The sequence below is a fragment of the Leptodactylus fuscus genome, chromosome 3 (assembly GCF_031893055.1).
Source record: "Leptodactylus fuscus isolate aLepFus1 chromosome 3, aLepFus1.hap2, whole genome shotgun sequence".
Classification (NCBI taxonomy): domain Eukaryota; kingdom Metazoa; phylum Chordata; class Amphibia; order Anura; family Leptodactylidae; genus Leptodactylus; species Leptodactylus fuscus.
The window spans coordinates 245,838,973-245,860,743 of record NC_134267.1 but is presented as its reverse complement, the minus strand read 5'-3'; the positions used below and the strand labels follow the sequence as shown (position 1 = coordinate 245,860,743).

Here is a 21,771-nt window from a genome sequence, read left to right as displayed (position 1 = left end):
GGCACATCTATATAGGGGGTGGAGCTCACCGCTCCTGCACTCATACATGTACCAGACAGTCAGCAGGTAGATGGCGCTGCTGAGTCCTGGGGTACATCTATATAGGGGGTGGAGCTCCTGTACTCATACATGTACCAGACAGTCAGCAGGTAGATGGCGCTGCTGAGTCCTGGGGTACATCTATATAGGGGGTGGAGCTCCTGTACTCATACATGTACCAGACAGTCAGCAGGTAGATGGCGCTGCTGAGTCCTGGGGCACATCTATATAGGGGGTGGAGCTCGCCGCTCCTCAGAGATTTTGCTGCTTTCTTATGTTGATCTGTTAGATTTCCCTCCTGTATTTCTGAATTGTGACCTTTGACAAATCAGGGAGAAGATGTGACTGATATTAAAGCGGAGGCTGAAGAAGAGAGGATGAGGGGCCATCACCTGTGTAAGAGGGAAGTGGAGGAGGAGATTCCAGGAGGTGTTACCACAGGTACGGAGTCATGAATGGAGAAGGAGAAGTCACAAGTTTTTTAAGGTCGGTTCCCCCTTGGAGCTCCAGTCCAGTAACTCTCTGAGGGGGAGGGGGGCGCAGTGATCTGTGAATGACCAGAGACATTCTCTCCGCGCTCTCCTATGGCTCATATCTTATAGGACAGTATAGAGAGGTTCTGATCTGTACTGATGTGAATAAAATGCTTGGAATGAGATATAAAACTTATTGTTATCTGCAGCCGCCTTTGTCTCTCTCCTTTCCCTCACTCAGCTCCTTCTTCTTCCTCCTCGTTCCCTCTCCATAGACTTCTGTTGTAAGGTGTTAAACATAGCAGAGATTCCAAAGTTTAGCAGGAAGTAGAGAGCAGGAATAGAGCCCAGAGAGTGGAGAAAGAAACATTTTCTATAAGATAGTTTACAAGGTTAGTAGTTTTTTTTTTTTGCACCATTGATTTACATAAAGCTTGTTGAAACGTTACTGACTATGAACACAGCTATGTAGCCTTTAAGCAGAAACAGACTGTGTGCCGTGCATGTATCAGCAGGATCAGTGTCACGTAGTAAATATGTGGGGTGAAGGTGAGATCTGAGTCAAATACAAGCCCCAGACAGCAGCCATTATATCTACTGCTCCCGGGTAATAGTAAGGCCGCAGACAGGAATGGAGATATCGGGGTTAGGTCTGTTAGTAGATGGAGGGGACACAAGAAGTTCAGTCTATGAGAGATTCAGTTTCAGGTAAAGAGAAGACATGATGTTAGAGACAGCAGAGAGACAGTCACGGATGAGGTATATGAGGGTGTCATCAGCATAAAGATGGTACCAGAAGCCAAATCTGGTGATGGTTTGTCCAATAGGGGCTGTGTAGAGAGAGAAGAGCAGGGGGCCTAGGACCGAGCCCTGAGGAATTATAACCACAAGGAGCCGAGGAGAAGAAATAGCACCAGCGGATGATAGACTGAATGAGCCGTCAAAAAGATCGGAAGAAAACACAGAGATAACGTAGGGACCAATAGAGCGGAGCGCAGTGAGGAGGAGACGGTTGGTGGTCAGCAGTGCCAGATGCTGCTGAGAGATCCAGAAGAATCAGTAGTGAATAGTGACCTTCAGATTTAGTCATCAAGAGATCGTTGGAGACTTTGGTAGGGGTCGTTTCTGTAGAGTGCAGAGCACAAAAACCAGATTGTAAGAAAGTTATCAGAGAGATAGCGGATCGGAGGGAATAGACTGAGCGCTCCAGGAGATCAGAGATGAGGGGAGGTTAGAGACAGGTCGGCAGTCAGCAGCACAGGACGGCTCAGGGAGGGTTATTTCACAATAAGGAGGTGAGGAAGGGAATGATAGTGCCTGGAGATTGGGGTGTTTCCTGATGGATATTGTCGATTTAGTCCTTAAACACTGAGGTCTGTGACCGGTACCTGCACCTTTGGTGTAAGGAGGGAGTGAAAGGTGTCAGAGTCATTTAGGGTTACTGGAGAGAGAAGAGATGAGAACGATGAAGTTGGCTTGTTTGGCGACATGAAGGGCAGAATTATAGGATTTGAGTTATAAACTTGACGTGAAGGAAATCTGCAGATGTGTTTGATTTTCTCCACAGATGTTCGGCACATCTTGTGCACCACTGAAGAAAATGTGTTTGAGGAGTGTGCCAAGGCTGCCAAGATTGCCAATGTCTGATTTGTTTCTTAAGGTCAAGGGCGATACTTTTTCCAGAGCAGTTTTGAGAGTCTCTTGGCCGTTGTTCATGTCTGTTGCTGTCTTCCATCATAGGATGACAGCAACGGACATTAAACTGTTGCAGAGAATGGACACAGACTGATTCTGCGTCTATTCTGTGTATATCCCAAATGTAAACAACATGACACAATCTATCTTCCTGCATGACCTTTAACTTCCTTACAAGAGTAAACAAACATGATAGAAGAAAAAATCATTTGTGTCCATTTTTGCCTGGACAACCCTTTGAATAATCTGATAGAGCTGAAGAGAAGGACAAGAGACAGCCGAGAATGAGAAAGTAGAGAAGGTTTGTTATCTCTTTCCGATATGGGGCAATATCCTCTGCTGTACGGGCTTCGATTCACAGCACTTAGCACTTGACATTACACAAACCTATTGTCATGTCCAAGAGATGTGGGAATTTCCAAAACCATTTATCGAAAGTAAATTTTCAGATTGATCGAGGGATTGGCTTAAAGACATGAAAGCGAGTGGGCGCTATAAATGTGGTGGGCGCCAGTAGTGTAAGGACGGGAGCTGTTACGTGAGGGTGTTGCAGATCTTTTAATGTCCTGTACTAAACCTGGACAGGAATAGGACTTATCCTGAATTTTGTCCCAGGCTCACACCTAGTATACAGACCTGTGTATTGTACATGTGTATTGGGCCATAGAAAATAATGGGCAAATGTATTTGCTTTCAAAAACACAACTAGCACACTCACTAAGCACAGGGACGTAGACAGAATCTGCAACGGAAGCTCCTAACAGACTCTCCAACACAGATGTGAACATGGCCTGTTACTTCTCCGTCCTGCTGGATCCACTTCAAAAACTGCATGAAAAACTCTGTATGTGTTTCACAAATTCTGGTGTAAAATATAAAAAGACAATCTATTTTTAATCTTACAGAAAATCCCAGTATGAACTTCAAGGGAAACTTTGTGTTATCAGAAAATTATAAAGGAAAAGATGAAGATATGATGGAGCGCTCCTCAGGAGAAAACCTCATTACCCCTAATGTACATCCAGGACGTCTCAGTACAGATCCATCATATAATCCCCCCAATCATCAGGAACCTTCTGACCCACCACACATTGTGACCACAAGTACCAGCCAGAAAGAGAGGAAAAGGTTTCAATGTCGGGAATGTGGAAAACAGTTTGCACATGGCTCAAGCCTTAGCGCACACAGAAGAATTCACAAAGGAGAGAAGCCATATTCATGTTCACAGTGCGGGAAATGTACTACTAATAAATCAGATCTTATTAGACATGAAAGAATTCACAAAGGAGAGAAGCCATATTCATGTTCACAATGTGGGAAATGTACTTCTAATAAATCAGATCTTATTAGACATGAGAGAATTCACGAAGGAGTGAAGCCATATTCATGTTTGGAATGTGGGAAATATTTTAGCACTAAGTCATATCTTGTTGCACATGAGAGAATTCACACGGGAGAGGAGCCATATTCATGTTCCAAATGTGGGAAATGTTTTGCAAATAAGTCAAATCTTGTTACACATGAAAGAATCCACACAGGAGAAAAGCCATATTCATGTTCAGAATGTGGGAAATGTTTTGCTAATAAGTCAAATCTTGCTGCACATGAGAGAATTCACACAGGAGAGAAGCCATATTCATGTCCAGAATGTGGGAAATGTTTTAACAGTAAATCATATCTTGTTACTCATGAGAGAATTCACACAGGAGAGAAACCATATTCATGCTCAAAATGTGGACGATGTTTTTCACGAAAATCACATCTTGTTAGACATGAGACTAGTCACACAGTCGATGAGCAGTAATGGGAGAAATGTTTCAGGAAAAAAAAAATTGTTCTTGTTATACATCAAAGAGTTCACGAAGGAGAGAAGCCATATTCCATGTAATACATGAAATAAGTCACACAGGAGAGAAGCCATTTGTAAGTACAATGTGTTGAAAATTATTTATACGGAAATCAAATTTTAAAACTCACTGTAGAACTTGCACATTAAAGCGTGTTCTATTCTATATTCAGGTTCTATTCTATATTCGTTTTCTATTCTATATTCGTGTTCTATTCTATATTCACGTTCTATTCTATATTCACATTCTATTCTATATTTTCGTTCTGTTCTGTATTTGCGTTCTGTTCTATATTCGCATTCTATTCTATATTCAGGTTCTGTTCTATTCTATATTCACGTTGTACTCTATATTCGTGCTCTAGTCTATATTCAGGTTCTATTCTATATTCGTGTTCTATTCTATATTCACGTTCTATTCTATATTCCGTTCTATATTCGCGTTCTATTCTATATTCAGGTTCTATTCTATATTCGTGTTCTATTCTTTATTCAGGTTCTAGTCTATATTTGTGTTCTATTCTATATTCATGTTCTATTCTATATTCCTGTTCTATATTCAGGTTCTATTCTATATTCGCGTTCTATTCTATATTCGCGTTCTTTTCTATATTCGCGTTCTATTCTATATTCGCGTTCTATTCTATATTCGCGTTCTATTCTATATTCGCGTTCTATTCTATATTCGCGTTCTATTCTATATTCGTGTTCTATTCTATATTCCCGTTCTATTCTATATTCCCGTTCTATTCTATATTCCCGTTCTATTCTATATTCCTGTTCTATATTCAGGTTCTATTCTATATTCACATTCTATTCTATATTCAGGTTCTATTCTATATTCAGGTTCTATTCTATATTCGTGTTCTATTCTATATTCGCGTTCTATTCTATATTCCCGTTCTATTCTATATTCCTGTTCTATATTCAGGTTCTATTCTATATTCGCGTTCTATTCTATATTCGCGTTCTATTCTATATTCGCGTTCTATTCTATATTCGCGTTCTATTCTATATTCGCGTTCTATTCTATATTCGTGTTCTATTCTATATTCCCGTTCTATTCTATATTCCCGTTCTATATTCAGGTTCTATTCTATATTCACATTCTATTCTATATTCAGGTTCTATTCTATATTCGCGTTCTATTCTATATTCGCGTTCTATTATATATTCCCGTTCTATTCTATATTCCTGTTCTATATTCAGGTTCTATTCTATATTCGCATTCTATTCTATATTCGCATTCTATTCTATATTCGCGTTCTATTCTATATTCGCGTTCTATTCTATATTCGCGTTCTATTCTATATTCGCGTTCTATTCTATATTCAGGTTCTATTCTATATTCGCGTTCTATTCTATATTCGCGTTCTATTCTATATTCCCGTTCTATTCTATATTCCCGTTCTATTCTATATTCCTGTTCTATATTCGCGTTCTATTCTATATTCGCGTTCTATTCTATATTCGCGTTCTATTCTATATTCGCGTTCTATTCTATATTCCCGTTCTATTCTATATTCCCGTTCTATTCTATATTCCTGTTCTATATTCGCGTTCTATTCTATATTCCCGTTCTATTCTATATTCCCGTTCTATTCTATATTCCTGTTCTATTCTATATTCCTGTTCTATATTCGCATTCTATTCTATATTCAGGTTCTATTCTATATTCAGGTTCTATTCTATATTCCTGTTCTATATTCGCGTTCTATTCTATATTCCCGTTCTATTCTATATTCCTGTTCTATTCTATATTCCTGTTCTATATTCGCATTCTATTCTATATTCAGGTTCTATTCTATATTCAGGTTCTATTCTATATTCAGGTTCTATTCTATATTCCCGTTCTATTCTATATTCCCGTTCTATTCTATATTCCCGTTCTATTCTATATTCCCGTTCTATTCTATATTCCCGTTCTATATTCAGGTTCTATTCTATATTCGTGTTCTATTCTATATTCGCGTTCTATTCTATATTCCCGTTCTATTCTATATTCCTGTTCTATATTCGCGTTCTATTCTATATTCGCGTTCTATTCTATATTCCCATTCTATATTCCTGTTCTATATTCAGGTTCTATTCTATATTCGCGTTCTATTCTATATTCGCGTTCTATTCTATATTCGCGTTCTATTCTATATTCGCGTTCTATTCTATATTCGCGTTCTATTCTATATTCGCGTTCTATTCTATATTCGCGTTCTATTCTATATTCGCGTTCTATTCTATATTCCTGTTCTATTCTATATTCCTGTTCTATATTCAGGTTCTATTCTATATTTGCGTTCTATTCTATATTTGCGTTCTATTCTATATTCGCGTTCTATTCTATATTCGCGTTCTATTCTATATTCGCGTTCTATTCTATATTCGCGTTCTATTCTATATTCGCGTTCTATTCTATATTCGCGTTCTATTCTATATTCCCGTTCTATTCTATATTCCTGTTCTATATTCAGGTTCTATTCTATATTCGCGTTCTATTCTATATTCGCGTTCTATTCTATATTCGCGTTCTATTCTATATTCGCGTTCTATTCTATATTCGCGTTCTATTCTATATTCGCGTTCTATTCTATATTCCCGTTCTATTCTATATTCCTGTTCTATTCTATATTCCTGTTCTATATTCAGGTTCTATTCTATATTTGCGTTCTATTCTATATTCGCGTTCTATTCTATATTCCCGTTCTATTCTATATTCCCGTTCTATTCTATATTCCTGTTCTATATTCAGGTTCTATTCTATATTCGCGTTCTATTCTATATTCGCGTTCTATTCTATATTCGCGTTCTATTCTATATTCGCGTTCTATTCTATATTCGCGTTCTATTCTATATTCGCGTTCTATTCTATATTCGCGTTCTATTCTATATTCGCGTTCTATTCTATATTCGCGTTCTATTCTATATTCCCGTTCTATTCTATATTCCTGTTCTATTCTATATTCCTGTTCTATATTCAGGTTCTATTCTATATTTGCGTTCTATTCTATATTCGCGTTCTATTCTATATTCCCGTTCTATTCTATATTCCCGTTCTATTCTATATTCCTGTTCTATATTCAGGTTCTATTCTATATTTGCGTTCTATTCTATATTCGTGTTCTATTCTATATTCGTGTTCTATTCTATATTCGTGTTCTATTCTATATTCGCGTTCTATTCTATATTCGCGTTCTATTCTATATTCCCGTTCTATTCTATATTCCCGTTCTATTCTATATTCCCGTTCTATTCTATATTCCCGTTCTATTCTATATTCGCGTTCTATTCTATATTCGCGTTCTATTCTATATTCGCGTTCTATTCTATATTCCCGTTCTATTCTATATTCCCGTTCTATTCTATATTCCCGTTCTATTCTATATTCCCGTTCTATTCTATATTCCCGTTCTATTCTATATTCCCGTTCTATTCTATATTCCCGTTCTATTCTATATTTGCGTTCTATTCTATATTTGCGTTCTATTCTATATTCGCGTTCTATTCTATATTCAGGTTCTATTCTATATTCCCGTTCTATTCTATATTCCCGTTCTATTCTATATTCCTGTTCTATATTCAGGTTCTATTCTATATTCGTGTTCTATTCTATATTCGCGTTCTATTCTATATTCCTGTTCTATATTCAGGTTCTATTCTATATTCAGGTTCTATTTTATATTCGCGTTCTATTCTATATTCGCGTTCTATTCTATATTCAGGTTCTATTCTATATTCAGGTTCTATTCTATATTCCTGTTCTATATTCAGGTTCTATTCTATATTCGTGTTCTATTCTATATTCGCGTTCTATTCTATATTCCTGTTCTATATTCAGGTTCTATTCTATATTCGCGTTCTATTCTATATTTGCGTTCTATTCTATATTCGCGTTCTATTCTATATTCCCGTTCTATTCTATATTCCCGTTCTATATTCAGGTTCTATTCTATATTTGCGTTCTATTCTATATTCAGGTTCTATTCTATATTCGTGTTCTATTCTATATTCGCGTTCTATTCTATATTCCTGTTCTATTCTATATTCCCGTTCTATTCTATATTCCCGTTCTATTCTATATTCGTGTTCTATTCTATATTCGCGTTCTATTCTATATTCCCGTTCTATTCTATATTCCTGTTCTATATTCAGGTTCTATTCTATATTAGCGTTCTATTCTATATTAGCGTTCTATTCTATATTCGCGTTCTATTCTATATTCCCGTTCTATTCTATATTCCCGTTCTATTCTATATTCCCGTTCTATTCTATATTCCCGTTCTATTCTATATTCCCGTTCTATATTCAGGTTCTATTCTATATTTGCGTTCTATTCTATATTCGTGTTCTATTCTATATTCCCGTTCTATTCTATATTCCTGTTCTATTCTATATTCCCGTTCTATTCTATATTCCTGTTCTATATTCAGGTTCTATTCTATATTCGCGTTCTATTCTATATTCGTGTTCTATTCTATATTCGTGTTCTATTCTATATTCCCGTTCTATTCTATATTCCTGTTCTATATTCAGGTTCTATTCTATATTCGCGTTCTATTCTATATTAGCGTTCTATTCTATATTAGCGTTCTATTCTATATTCCCGTTCTATTCTATATTCCCGTTCTATTCTATATTCCCGTTCTATTCTATATTCCCGTTCTATTCTATATTCCCGTTCTATTCTATATTCCTGTTCTATATTCGCGTTCTATTCTATATTCGCGTTCTGTTCTATATTCCCGTTCTGTTCTATATTCCCGTTCTGTTCTATATTCCCGTTCTGTTCTATATTCCCGTTCTGTTCTATATTCCCGTTCTGTTCTATATTTGCGTTCTGTTCTATATTCGCGTTCTGTTCTATATTCGCGTTCTGTTCTATATTCGCGTTCTGTTCTATATTCGCGTTCTGTTCTATATTCGCGTTCTGTTCTATATTCGCGTTCTATTCTACAGTATATTCGCGTTCTATTCTATATTCAGGTTCTATTCTATATTCGCGTTCTATTCTATATACAGGTTCTGTTCTATATTCGCGTTCCATTCTATATTCAGGATCTGGATCACTTCCCTCAGATTTTCTTGGACTGTACACTGACACTCTTTTATCTTTGGATGGGTTCTGAGGGCACACTAGATGATAAATACAATTGTTCCTCTGAATTCTGGCTAACAGGGTTCATTTTCATTCTGTTAAACTCCCAATTCCTGAGGACAATATGAACGCGATCGACGTAGGAAAAGTTGCGACTAGAGATGAGTGATCAGTAAAATATTCGATGTTCGTTGTTCGTTCCGAATAGCCGCTCAATATGTGACGGAATATTGGAAGGAATATTGAACCCCATTATAGTCTATGGGAGAAAATGCTTCGTTTCAGGGGATCCCACCATTCACCTCAGGAGAGTCACCAAGTCTACTATGACACCCCAGGAAATGCTGCCAACACCTCTGCAATGTAACTGGGCCAGCAGGGGGCGCATGTCTGGGGGCATCTAACACACCAAAGCCCCTCTATTACCCCACTATCACAGCCTACCAACTACACACTATACACACTCACTACAACCTCTATCAAAGTGGGATATACCCGGAAACCTTCTTTACTCCCCAAATGGAGGGACACAAACCCCAATGTAAGCTCCACAAACATTACCAAGCCCCCCTTTATATCACGTCCCCCATGACAAGCACAGATGGAATAGGCAATGGGAAATCCTTCAGTCCCCCCCTGACCTGTCATTGTGGATGTGTGTGATGTGGGGAGACCTTCCAAAATTCACTTTTATAGCCCTTAACATGAGCCCTTCCAAATTAAGTTACAGGTCCTTATGCTGAGCTCCAGCAGAGATTGGGGCCCTTCAGGTGACTTCAGCCTCCACCTGCAGAGTTTTAGGCCCTTTAACTTAGTTCAGCCTTCACCAGCAGAGATTTGTTGGCACTTTGGGTGAGTAGAGCCTTTTAAAAAAACAGTGCTTTTGGCCCTTGGCATGAGTAGAGCCTTTAGAAAGCAGTGTTTTTGGCCCTTGCAGTGAGTAGACACTCTAACCAGCAGAGTTGGGGGGTATCAGGGTGGATTGATCCTAGTAGGATCAGAATTGTGCAGCGCTGATGGAGGAGGAGGAGTATGATGAGGAGGAGGAATTGTAGAGGGTGAGCACACACATGCAACTTCATGTCGGGGTGCTTGACATCGGTGGACATGTATATGATGGGTCTATCCAGTGGCTATTCATTTTTATCAGCTGACAGCCGGCTGCGCTTATCCGTAATTATGCCACCAGCAGCGCTGAAGACCCTTTCCGATAGCACGCTGGCGGCAGGGCAGGAAAGGACCTCCAATGCGTACAGCGCAAGTTCCAGCCACAAATCCAACTTGGAGACCCAATAAGTGTAGGCCGCAGAGGGATCGGAGAGGACAGGGCTGGTGTCGGCCAGGTACTCCCGCAACATGCGCCTATACTTATCCCTCCTGGTGACACTAGGCCCCTCAGTGGCGGTACTTTGGCGAGTGGGTGCCATTAACGTGTCCCAGACCTTGGAGAGTGTGCCCCTGCCGGGTGTGGACCGGATGACAATTGTTCGCCTGTTGGAGGAACTCTCCTCTCTGCCGCCAACGACAGTTGATGGAAACATCTCCATTATATTCTGCACCAGTTGCTTGTGGCAATGACTCATGTGACTGGCCCTCCCCTCTACTGGAATAAAATTACAAACAAAATTTTTATACTGGGGGTCGAGGATTGCAAAAATCCAGTAGTCGTTGCTCTCCAGGTTTTGGCAATGCGTTTGTCAGTTGCAAAGCACTCCAACATGTATTCAGCCATGTGTGCCAGTGTTACTTGGCGTCACTTGGTTGCCCCCAATGGAATGCTCACTCTCCATTTCCTCCTCCTCCATTTCACCCCAACCGCGCTGCAGCAATGGGACGCAATGAAATTCCCTGCTAGCCTCCTGTGTGACAATGAGATCTGCCACTTCGTCCTCCTCCCTCAATACACGCTGTGAAGCGGACAGGAGTGTGCCATGACTATCCTGCTGGGATGTTTCAGCACCTATGCCCGACTCCTCAGCGTCCAATGCGTTATCCCTGATGGCGATGAGTGACTCACACACAGGAGGGGGTTTGTGACACAATTGCGTCATCACAACTGACCCTCATGGTTGACTCCTCAAAGACACGCAAGATCTCACATGTCTGCCATCCACGGCCACTCATGGTGCAGAAACTGCGGGAGCTGACTCTGAGGAACCCTTGGGTTTTGGAGATGGTACTCCATCAAGGGTCTCTGCTGCTCACACACTCTACTCAACATGTGGTATGTCGAGTTCCAGCGTGTGGGGACGTCGCACATCAGCCGGTGTTCTGGCAGATGGAGGTGTTGCTGGAGGCTTCGGAGGCTAGCAGCGGCTACTGTAGACTTGCATAAGTGGGCGCACAAGTGCCGCACTTTCACCAGTAGCTCGGCTACATTGGGGTATGTTTCCAAAAACCGTTGCACCACTAAATTGAACACATGGGCCAGGCATGGAACGTAAGGTTGGCAAGCTCCAGAGCCGCTACCAGGTTGCGGCCGTTATCACACACGACCATGCCTGGGCCCAGGTGCAGCGGCGAAAGCCATGTTGCTGTCTCATCAAGGATGGCATCCCTCACCTCTGAGGCAGTGTGCTGTCTGTCCCCCAAGTTTATGAGCTTCAGCACGGCCTGCTGACGTCTCCCCACGCCAGTGCTGCAGCGTTTCCAGCAGGTAGCTCTGGTCAATGTGATGGTGGAGGAGGGTGGTGGTTCAGAGCCCCTGCAAGGAATGTTGGGCGGGGAAATGAGGTAGACCGCCCCAGATTGTGACCTGCTCCCAGCCACAACTACATTCACCCAGTGTGCCGTCAGTGAAATGTAGCGTCCCTGTCCGCATGCACTTGTCCACACATCGGTGGTCAAGTGGACCTTTGTGCAAATCGTGGAACTTAGGGCCCAACGGATGTTGCGTGACACATGCTGGTGCAAGGCGGGGACGGCACATTGGGAGAAGTAGTGATGGCTAGGGATGGCATAGCGAGGTGCCGCACTTGCCATCAGGTCACGGAAGGCCTGACTTTCAACAAGCAGGAACGGCAACATCTCCTGGGACAGCAGTTTGGAGATGTGCGCGCTTAAGGCTTGTGCATGGGGGTGGGTAGCGCTGTACTTTTGCCTGCGCTCAAAAGTCTGGGAGATGGTGGGTTGTTTTGAGGAGGCGCATGATGGTACAGGAGAAGGAGCAAAGGCAGGAGAAGGAGCTGAGGCAGGGGAAGGAGCTGAGGCAGGGGAAGGAGCTGAGGCAGGAGAAGGAGCTGAGGCAGGAGAAGGAGCTGAGGCAGGAAAAAGGAGCTGAGGCAGGAAAAAGGAGCTGAGGCAGGAAAAGGAGCTGAGGCAGGAGAAGGAGCTGAGGCAGGAGAAGGAGCTGAGGCAGGAGAAGGAGCTGAGGCAGGAGAAGGAGCTGAGGCAGGAGAAGGAGCTGAGGCAGGAGAAGGAGGTGAGGCAGGAGAAAGAGCTGAGGCAGGAGAAGGAGCTGAGGCAGGAGAAGGAGGTGAGGCAGGAGAAGGAGCTAAGGCAGGAGAAGGAGGTGAGGCAGGAGAAGGAGGTGAGGCAGGAGAAGGAGCTGAGGCAGGAAAAGAAACTGAGGCAGGAGAAGGAGGTGAGGCAGGAGAAGGAGCTGAGGCAGGAGAAGGAGCTGAGGCAGGAGAAGGAGCTGAGGCAGGAGGAGGTAAGGCAGGAGAAGGCGCTGAGGCAGGAAAAGGAGCTGAGGCAGGAGAAGGAGCTGAGGCAGGAAAAAGGAGCTGAGGCAGGAAAAGGAGCTGAGGCAGGAGAAGGAGCTGAGGCAGGAGAAGGAGCTGAGGCAGGAGAAGGAGGTGAGGCAGGAGAAGGAGCTGAGGCAGGAAAAGAAACTGAGGCAGGAGAAGGAGGTGAGGCAGGAGAAGGAGCTGAGGCAGGAAAAGAAACTGAGGCAGGAGAAGGAGGTGAGGCAGGAGAAGGAGCTGAGGCAGGAGAAGGAGCTGAGGCAGGAGAAGGAGCTGAGGCAGGAGAAGGAGCTGAGGTAGGAGAAGGAGGTGAGGCAGGAGGAGGTAAGGCAGGAGAAGGAGCTGAGGCAGGAAAAGGAGCTAAGGCAGGAGAAGGAGCTGAGGCAGGAGAAGGAGCTGAGGCAGGAGAAGGAGGTGAGGCAGGAGAAGGAGCTGAGGCAGGAGAAGGAGCTGAGGCAGGAGAAGGAGCTGAGGCAGGAGAAGGAGGTGAGACAGGAGAAGGAGCTGAGGCAGGAGAAGGAGGTAAGGCAGGAGAAGGAGGTGAGGCAGGAGAAGGAGGTGAGGCAGGAAAAGAAGGTGAGGCAGGAGAAGGAGCTGAGGCAGGAGAAGGAGCTAAGGCAGGAGAAGGAGCTGAGGCAGGAGAAGGAGGTAAGGCAGGAGAAGGAGGTGAGGCAGGAGAAGGAGGTGAGGCAGGAGAAGGAGCTGAGGCAGGAGAAGGAGGTAAGGCAGGAGAAGGAGGTGAGGCAGGAGAAGGAGGTGAGGCAGGAGAAGGAGCTGAGGCAGGAAAAGAAGGTGAGGCAGGAGAAGGAGCTGAGGCAGGAGAAGGAGCTGAGGCAGGAGAAGGAGCTGAGGCAGGAGAAGGAGGTGAGGCAGGAGAAGGAGCTGAGGCAGGAGAAGGAGCTGAGGCAGGAGAAGGAGCTGAGGCAGGAGAAGGAGCTGAGGCAGGAAAAGAAGCTGAGGCAGGAGAAGGAGATGAGGCAGGAGAAGGAGATGAGGCAGGAGAAGGAGATGAGGCAGGAGAAGGAGATGAGGCAGGAGAAGGAGATGAGGCAGGAGAAGGAGCTGAGGCAGGAGAAGGAGATGAGGCAGGAAAAGAAGCTGAGGCAGGAGAAGGAGATGAGGCAGGAGAAGGAGATGAGGCAGGAGAAGGAGATGAGGCAGGAGAAGGAGATGAGGCAGGAGAAGGGGAGGATGAGGGAGAAGTCCCCAAAGTGGTAGAGGAAGATGTGGAGGCTCTCATTGCAACACACAATTTCAGAAGAATTTTGATTAGCATTGAAGCCGGATTGTCTCACCCAGGGGTCCTCAAACTTTTTAAAACAGTGGGCCGGAGGCAGAGCAGGTCACACAGATATCGGGAGCGGTGCCCTCCAATAGGTAAAGTAAAGTGCGCTCCAAGGCCTGGCCCGAGCTCCCCAGTAGATTCATTATAAATGCACGCCTACTGGTGTTGTCGGCGGGGCCAGACAGAAGTGTTTGGCGGGCCGCAGTTTGAGGACCCCTGGTCTAACCATTCGATGTATCGTATTGCAGGAGAGGAGAAAAATGAAGGACCTGTGATGATGTCACTATCATGTGACATAAAGACTTCTCTCACTGAGCTCCGCCCCCATGTACTGGTCACATGATAGCAGTGACATCATTACAGGTCCTTCAGCTCTTGCAGGTCCTGCTCAGTAGTCAGTGCTGTATATATACTGTATATACAGCAGTGGCTGCTCTCTCTGTTATCAGCCATTACCCCAGGCTATAGATATATATATATACTGTATATACAGCAGTGGCTGCTCTCTCTGTTATCAGCCATTACCCCAGGCTATAGATATATATATATACTGTATATACAGCAGTGGCTGCTCTCAGGACACGTTCACACTGCGGCTAGAAGGTAAGATGACATCACTGCTCCAGGTGTGAACAGAGTCTTAGTTCCATCCTGCAGTCACATACAATGGGCCCCATCACTGGTGTCTGTGGGAATCCTCCTGTATCCATGTGAGGAGCTCCTGTATGTCACACATGATGTGGCCCCTGGAGGATTTTGGGCCCCTCCTCTCTCCTGCACTACTAGATCCTCCAGCTCATCCAGTTTCCTCCTCTTCTCCTCCAGACGCTCCTTCTCCTGAATGACCCACCAAGGATGGACAAGGACAGGACTGAGATCACCAGAAGAATATTAGACTTCACCTTGGAGATCATCTATCTGCTGAGCGGAGAGGTAACTGTACTACATTTCTATCATCTCCCTGCTGAGCGGAGAGGTATCTGTACTACATTTCTATCATCTATCTGCTGAGCGGAGAGGTATCTGTACTACATTTCTATCATCTATCTGCTGAGCGGAGAGGTAACTGTACTACATTTCTATCATCTATCTGCTGAGCGGAGAGGTATCTGTACTACATTTCTATCATCTATCTGCTGAGCGGAGAGGTAACTGTACTACATTTCTATCATCTATCTGCTGAGCGGAGAGGTATCTGTACTACATTTCTATCATCTCCCTGCTGAGCGGAGAGGTATCTGTACTACATTTCTATCATCTATCTGCTGAGCGGAGAGGTATCTGTACTACATTTCTATCATCTATCTGCCGAGCGGAGAGGTATCTGTACTACATTTCTATCATCTATCTGCTGAGCGGAGAGGTATCTGTACTACATTTCTATCATCTCCCTGCTGAGCGGAGAGGTATCTGTACTACATTTCTATCATCTATCTGCTGAGCGGAGAGGTAACTGTACTACATTTCTATCATCTATCTGCTGAGCGGAGAGGTATCTGTACTACATTTCTATCATGTATCTGCTGAGCGGAGAGGTATCTGTACTACATTTCTATCATCTATCTACTGAGCGGAGAGGTATCTGTACTACATTTCTATCATCTATCTGCTGAGCGGAGAGGTATCTGTACTACATTTCTATCATCTATCTGCTGAGCGGAGAGGTATCTGTACTACATTTCTATCATCTATCTGCTGAGCGGAGAGGTATCTGTACTACATTTCTATCATCTATCTGCTGAGCGGAGAGGTATCTGTACTACATTTCTATCATCTATCTGCTGAGCGGAGAGGTATCTGTACTACATTTCTATCATCTATCTGCTGAGCGGAGAGGTATCTGTACTACATTTCTATCATGTATCTGCTGAGCGGAGAGGTAACTGTACTACATTTCTATCATCTATCTGCTGAGCGGAGAGGTATCTGTACTACATTTCTATCATCTATCTGCTGAGCGGAGAGGTATCTGTACTACATTTCTATCATCTATCTGCTGAGCGGAGAGGTATCTGTACTACATTTCTATCATCTATCTGCTGAGCGGAGAGGTATCTGTACTACATTTCTATCATGTATCTGCTGAGCGGAGAGGTATCTGTACTACATTTCTATCATCTATCTGCTGAGCGGAGAGGTATCTGTACTACATTTCTATCATGTATCTGCTGAGCGGAGAGGTATCTGTACTACATTTCTATCATGTATCTGCTGAGCGGAGAGGTATCTGTACTACATTTCTATCATCTATCTGCTGAGCGGAGAGGTATCTGTACTACATTTCTATCATCTATCTGCTGAGCGGAGAGGTATCTGTACTACATTTCTATCATCTCCCTGCTGAGCGGAGAGGTATCTGTACTACATTTCTATCATGTATCTGCTGAGCGGAGAGGTATCTGTACTACATTTCTATCATCTATCTGCTGAGCGGAGAGGTATCTGTACTACATTTCTATCATCTATCTGCTGAGCGGAGAGGTATCTGTACTACATTTCTATCATGTATCTGCTGAGCGGAGAGGTATCTGTACTACATTTCTATCATCTATCTGCTGAGCGGAGAGGTAACTGTACTACATTTCTATCATCTCCCTGATGAGCGGAGAGGTATCTGTACTACATTTCTATCATGTATCTGCTGAGCGGAGAGGTATCTGTACTACATTTCTATCATGTATCTGCTGAGCGGAGAGGTATCTGTACTACATTTCTATCATGTATCTGCTGAGCGGAGAGGTATCTGTACTACATTTCTATCATCTATCTGCTGAGCGGAGAGGTATCTGTACTACATTTCTATCATCTGTTGTCTCTCCATACACAGGAATACTCACTGGTGAAGAAGACATCGGGGGACTGTGTGGCCCTCAGCAGCCGGGGCCCCATCACAGAGCCAGGAGGAGGAGGGAGCAGGAGCCGGGGCCCCATCACAGAGCCAGGAGGAGGAGGGAGCAGGAGCCGGGGCCCCATCACAGCCCCTCCCCCTCTCTCCCTGATACATGAGCAGAAGATTCTAGAACTCACCAACAAGATGCTGGAGCTGCTGACTGGAGAGGTGACACTGCTGGGAATGCTGGGAAATTCTCCAGTAACAGCCCTGGAGGGGGAGGGGTGATGACTGTATCATTGTGTTGTCAGGTTCCTATAAGGTGTCAGGATGTCGCTGTCTATTTCTCCATGGAGGAGTGGGAGTATTTAGAAGGACACGAGGATCGGTACAAGGAGGTGATGATGGAGGACCCCCGGCCCCCCCGGACATCACATGGTAAGAGGAGATATATATATTATATACAGACCCCCGGCCCCCCCGGACATCACATGGTAAGAGGAGATATATATATTATATACAGACCCCCGGCCCCCCCGGACATCACATGGTAAGAGGAGATATATATATTATATACAGACCCCCGCCCCCCCCGGACATCACATGGTAAGAGGAGATATATATATTATATACAGACCCCCGGCCCCCCCGGACATCACATGGTAAGAGGAGATATATATATTATATACAGACCCCCCGGCCCCCCCGGACATCACATGGTAAGAGGAGATATATATATTATATACAGACCCCCGCCCCCCCCGGACATCACATGGTAAGAGGAGATATATATATTATATACAGACCCCCGGCCCCCCCGGACATCACATGGTAAGAGGAGATATATATATTATATACAGACCCCCGGCCCCCCCCCCCGGACATCACATGGTAAGAGGAGATATATATATTATATACAGACCCCCGGCCCCCCCGGACATCACATGGTAAGAGGAGATATATATATTATATACAGACCCCCGGCCCCCCCCCCCCCCCCGGACATCACATGGTAAGAGGAGATATATATATTATATACGGCCCCCCGGCCCCCCCGGACATCACATGGTAAGAGGAGATATATATATTATATACGGCACCCCGGCCCCCCCGGACATCACATGGTAAGAGGAGATATATATATTATATACGGCCCCCCCGGACATCACATGGTAAGAGGAGATATATATATTATATACAGACCCCCGGCCCCCCCCCGGACATCACATGGTAAGAGGAGATATATATATTATATACAGACCCCCGGCCCCCCCCCCCCGGACATCACATGGTAAGAGGAGATATATATATTATATACAGACCCCCGGCCCCCCCCGGACATCACATGGTAAGAGGAGATATATATATTATATACAGACCCCCGGCCCCCCCCCCGGACATCACATGGTAAGAGGAGATATATATATTATATACAGACCCCCGGCCCCCCCGCACATCACATGGTAAGAGGAGATATATATATTATATACAGATCCCCCGGCCCCCCCGGACATCACATGGTAAGAGGAGATATATATATTATATACAGACCCCCGGCCCCCCCGAACATCACATGGTAAGAGGAGATATATATATTATATACAGACCCCCGGCCCCCCCGGACATCACATGGTAAGAGGAGATATATATATTATATACAGACCCCCGGCCCCCCCGGACATCACATGGTAAGAGGAGATATATATATTATATACAGACCCCCGCCCCCCCGGACATCACATGGTAAGAGGAGATATATATATTATATACAGACCCCCGGCCCCCCCCGGACATCACATGGTAAGAGGAGATATATATATTATATACAGACCCCCGGCCCCCCCGGACATCACATGGTAAGAGGAGATATATATATTATATACAGACCCCCGGCTCCCCCGGACATCACATGGTAAGAGGAGATATATATATTATATACAGACCCCCGGCCCCCCCGGACATCACATGGTAAGAGGAGATATATATATTATATACAGCCCCCCGGCCCCCCCGGACATCACATGGTAAGAGGAGATATATATATTATATACAGACCCCTGACCCCCCCCGGACATCACATGGTAAGAGGAGATATATATATTATATACAGCCCCCCGGCCCCCCCGGACATCACATGGTAAGAGGAGATATATATATTATATACAGACCCCTGACCCCCCCCGGACATCACATGGTAAGAGGAGATATATATATTATATACAGACCCCCGGCCCCCCCGGACATCACATGGTAAGGGGAGATATATATATTATATACAGACCCCCGCCCCCCCCCCCCGGACATCACATGGTAAGAGGAGACATATATACTATATACAGTGTTGTTTCTGTGGGACTGCTGGGTATATACAATTCCTCTTCATAGAGATCCCTTATTAGTATAATTAGTAGATGAATATTCTGTATTCTCGCTCTCTCTTTACCGCTCTATTTTACGTTCCCATCTTATTGGCCGATCGGTTATTCCACATTCCCGGAGATATCAGAAATCCCGCCCTATAGGAATTGTTGATTATAATGTTAATCTGTTCTCCCTTAGTCCTACAGCAGCACAATGTGGGGCCTGGGGGGGGGGTATTTCTGCCCCTGTCTGCTGGTGGGACAGGTGGACACAGCCCTATAAGAGGGCACAGAGACCTCCCCCTTGTGTTAGTACTAAAGTGAATCAAAGAAATTCCTTGGGGGGGGGGGGCTTGTGCTGCTGTTAGGACTAAAGGAAGACAGATGAACATCATAATCAATGATTCCCTTCTGTCCCACCAGCAGCACAATATGGGGATGTAACAAGTGATCCAATTAGGGAGGGTTTGCTCACCTTACCGATTCCAATACGGAACATCTAAGGGCAGTTGTCTTTGAACCACGAGAGTTTAACCTGTAATGTTTGACAAACGTGAGGTGAGAAGAACAGGAGGCCGCGGAGCAGATCTGATCCAGAGGAAGTGCCTGTGTCACAGCTCAAGACCCCTGAGCCTACCATACAGATTATAAGAAGGTTCTCCGACCTCCTGAAGGAGCAAGTATGGGATATAGAAGTACGGGGGCACCTCACTATATCTAACGTATGGAGACTCTCCACCTCCACAGAGGAAGGAGATGGAAAGAAAACCGGCAAGGAAACCGACTGGTTGATGTTAGTGGAAGATTAAACCCTAGAAGAAATCGGAGTTGAACGTTGTCTTTGAAGAAAGATATCTAGGGCTCCTCAGAAGAGAAGGCCTGAAGCTCCCCCACCCTCTTAGCAGAGGTGGTCACTGCTGTACAGTATACAGAGGTCATCATGACGTGGATACACCTTGATCCATACGTCTACTAAGAACTTCGTCTTTATTTTGGTAGTTTTTGCTGAGAAATCGATGTCTAATATCGGGACGTTCGGTCCATGTTTGTTTTTCTTCCCCAAAATCGTACTGCTATTGAGACAGGCCACCTACAGATAGTGTAAGGACGGCGCTCGCAGACAGGCACAGGTGTCTATCTTTAGGGACATTCTAGAACGGGCGCAACCATTCACCTTATTGGGAACACTGGTCACTCTCTCCTTTGCTGCTGGTTATATCTCTAGCTATACAGCTAAGCATCCTGCCTGTATTCTCTGCTGTCTGGCCACCCTGTGCGCTCATTGTGAAGCTGTCAGATATCAGTCACCCTAAATCACGGGTGCACAACCTTTTCTGGTCTTGGAGCCCCATTGTTAGATGGTACCACAGTGGGCGGCTGCCATATAATATAATGGGGTATTCCTATCAGTAATATTGATTGTATATACTGTATGTGATATCTCTAGAACTTACAGAGGATGGGGGTCTCCTGTTACCCAATATACTCCAGAGGAAAGCAATTACAGTGAGTTGTATAAGTTTGGCTTCCTCCATTGTAGTATATAAGAGTTCTGAGTTACCTCCCCTATATACTACAATGGAGAGAGCCATGAGGACACACAGCCATCTTTCTTCTCTCAGTACTGAGCGGAGAAGAGTCCTAAATGCCATGGGTGGTTGGGCGCTTCGTAGGATAGCATTGTAAGTCACATATGGCTTCCGAAATGTAGTGTGTGTCCCCTTGCCCTATATAATTTGTTTCTATAGTCCTGGATACCATTAACAATCCTATGATATCCCAACTACACACGCACTGAACTATGAAGGGTTAAGGCCAATACTCAATCATTTCTCCATAAACCTGTTATTTGGCCTTGTATATATATAGACAATCTCCACAACACCATTGTAATCTAGAGATCGGTGATCGAGTGTGACCTGATCAGCCTCAGTATCTCCGGGCTGGTGGGATCCAGCGGGAATAGAAGACGTAAAGGAAGGACTTGGGTTGTGTTCACATCTTTCTGTTCTTTTAGTGTTCGGATGGGAACTAGTGGATACCTGTTATGTTGTCCGTCCTTCTTCCAGGAGAAAACCTCATTACCCCTCATGTACATCCAGGATGTCACAGTACAGAATCATCATATAATCCGCGGAATCATGAGGAACCTTCTGACCAATCACAGATTGTGGCCTCAAATACCAGCCAGAAAGGGGGTAGAAGGTTTCAGTGCGGGGAATGTGGAAAAGAATTTAAGAAAAGCTCAGATCTTTATGTACACAGGAGAACTCACACAGGAGAGAAGCCATGTTCATGTTTAGAATGTGGCAAATGTTTTACAGATCAATCAAGTCTTATTAGGCCTAATAGAAGTCACACAGGAGAGAAGCCATATTCATGTTCACAATGTGGGAAATGTACTACTAATAAATCAAATCTTATTACACATGAGAGAATTCATGAAGGAGTGAAGCCATATTCATGTT

At 44.2% G+C, this 21,771-nt stretch overlaps 3 protein-coding genes across 4 annotated transcripts in view; 2 read left to right on the top strand and 1 right to left on the bottom strand.

The window, feature by feature from the left end:
- The window catches only part of LOC142198387 (uncharacterized), a 297,722-nt gene that overhangs the window by 210,804 nt on the left and 65,147 nt on the right, over nucleotides 1-21,771 (bottom strand). The gene's annotated exons all lie outside the window — the stretch shown is intronic.
- Nucleotides 1-21,771, top strand: part of LOC142196979 (uncharacterized) — a 38,673-nt gene that overhangs the window by 10,645 nt on the left and 6,257 nt on the right. The gene's annotated exons all lie outside the window — the stretch shown is intronic.
- The window catches only part of LOC142198426 (uncharacterized), a 23,455-nt gene continuing 2,035 nt past the window's right edge, over nucleotides 352-21,771 (top strand). Inside the window, exons 1-4 of one of the 2 annotated variants that reach the window (XR_012715357.1) lie at nucleotides 352-480; nucleotides 3,113-4,130; nucleotides 16,941-17,171; nucleotides 17,255-17,381. Coding sequence is in view for 1 of the 2 variants with exons in the window: in XM_075269466.1 (XP_075125567.1) it covers nucleotides 417-480; nucleotides 3,113-4,011 (963 nt within the window). In the remaining variant the exon portion in view is untranslated. Of the gene's footprint in view, nucleotides 481-3,112; nucleotides 4,192-16,940; nucleotides 17,172-17,254; nucleotides 17,382-21,771 lie in introns of those variants that run through there. The other variant, XM_075269466.1, reaches the window with a different exon arrangement.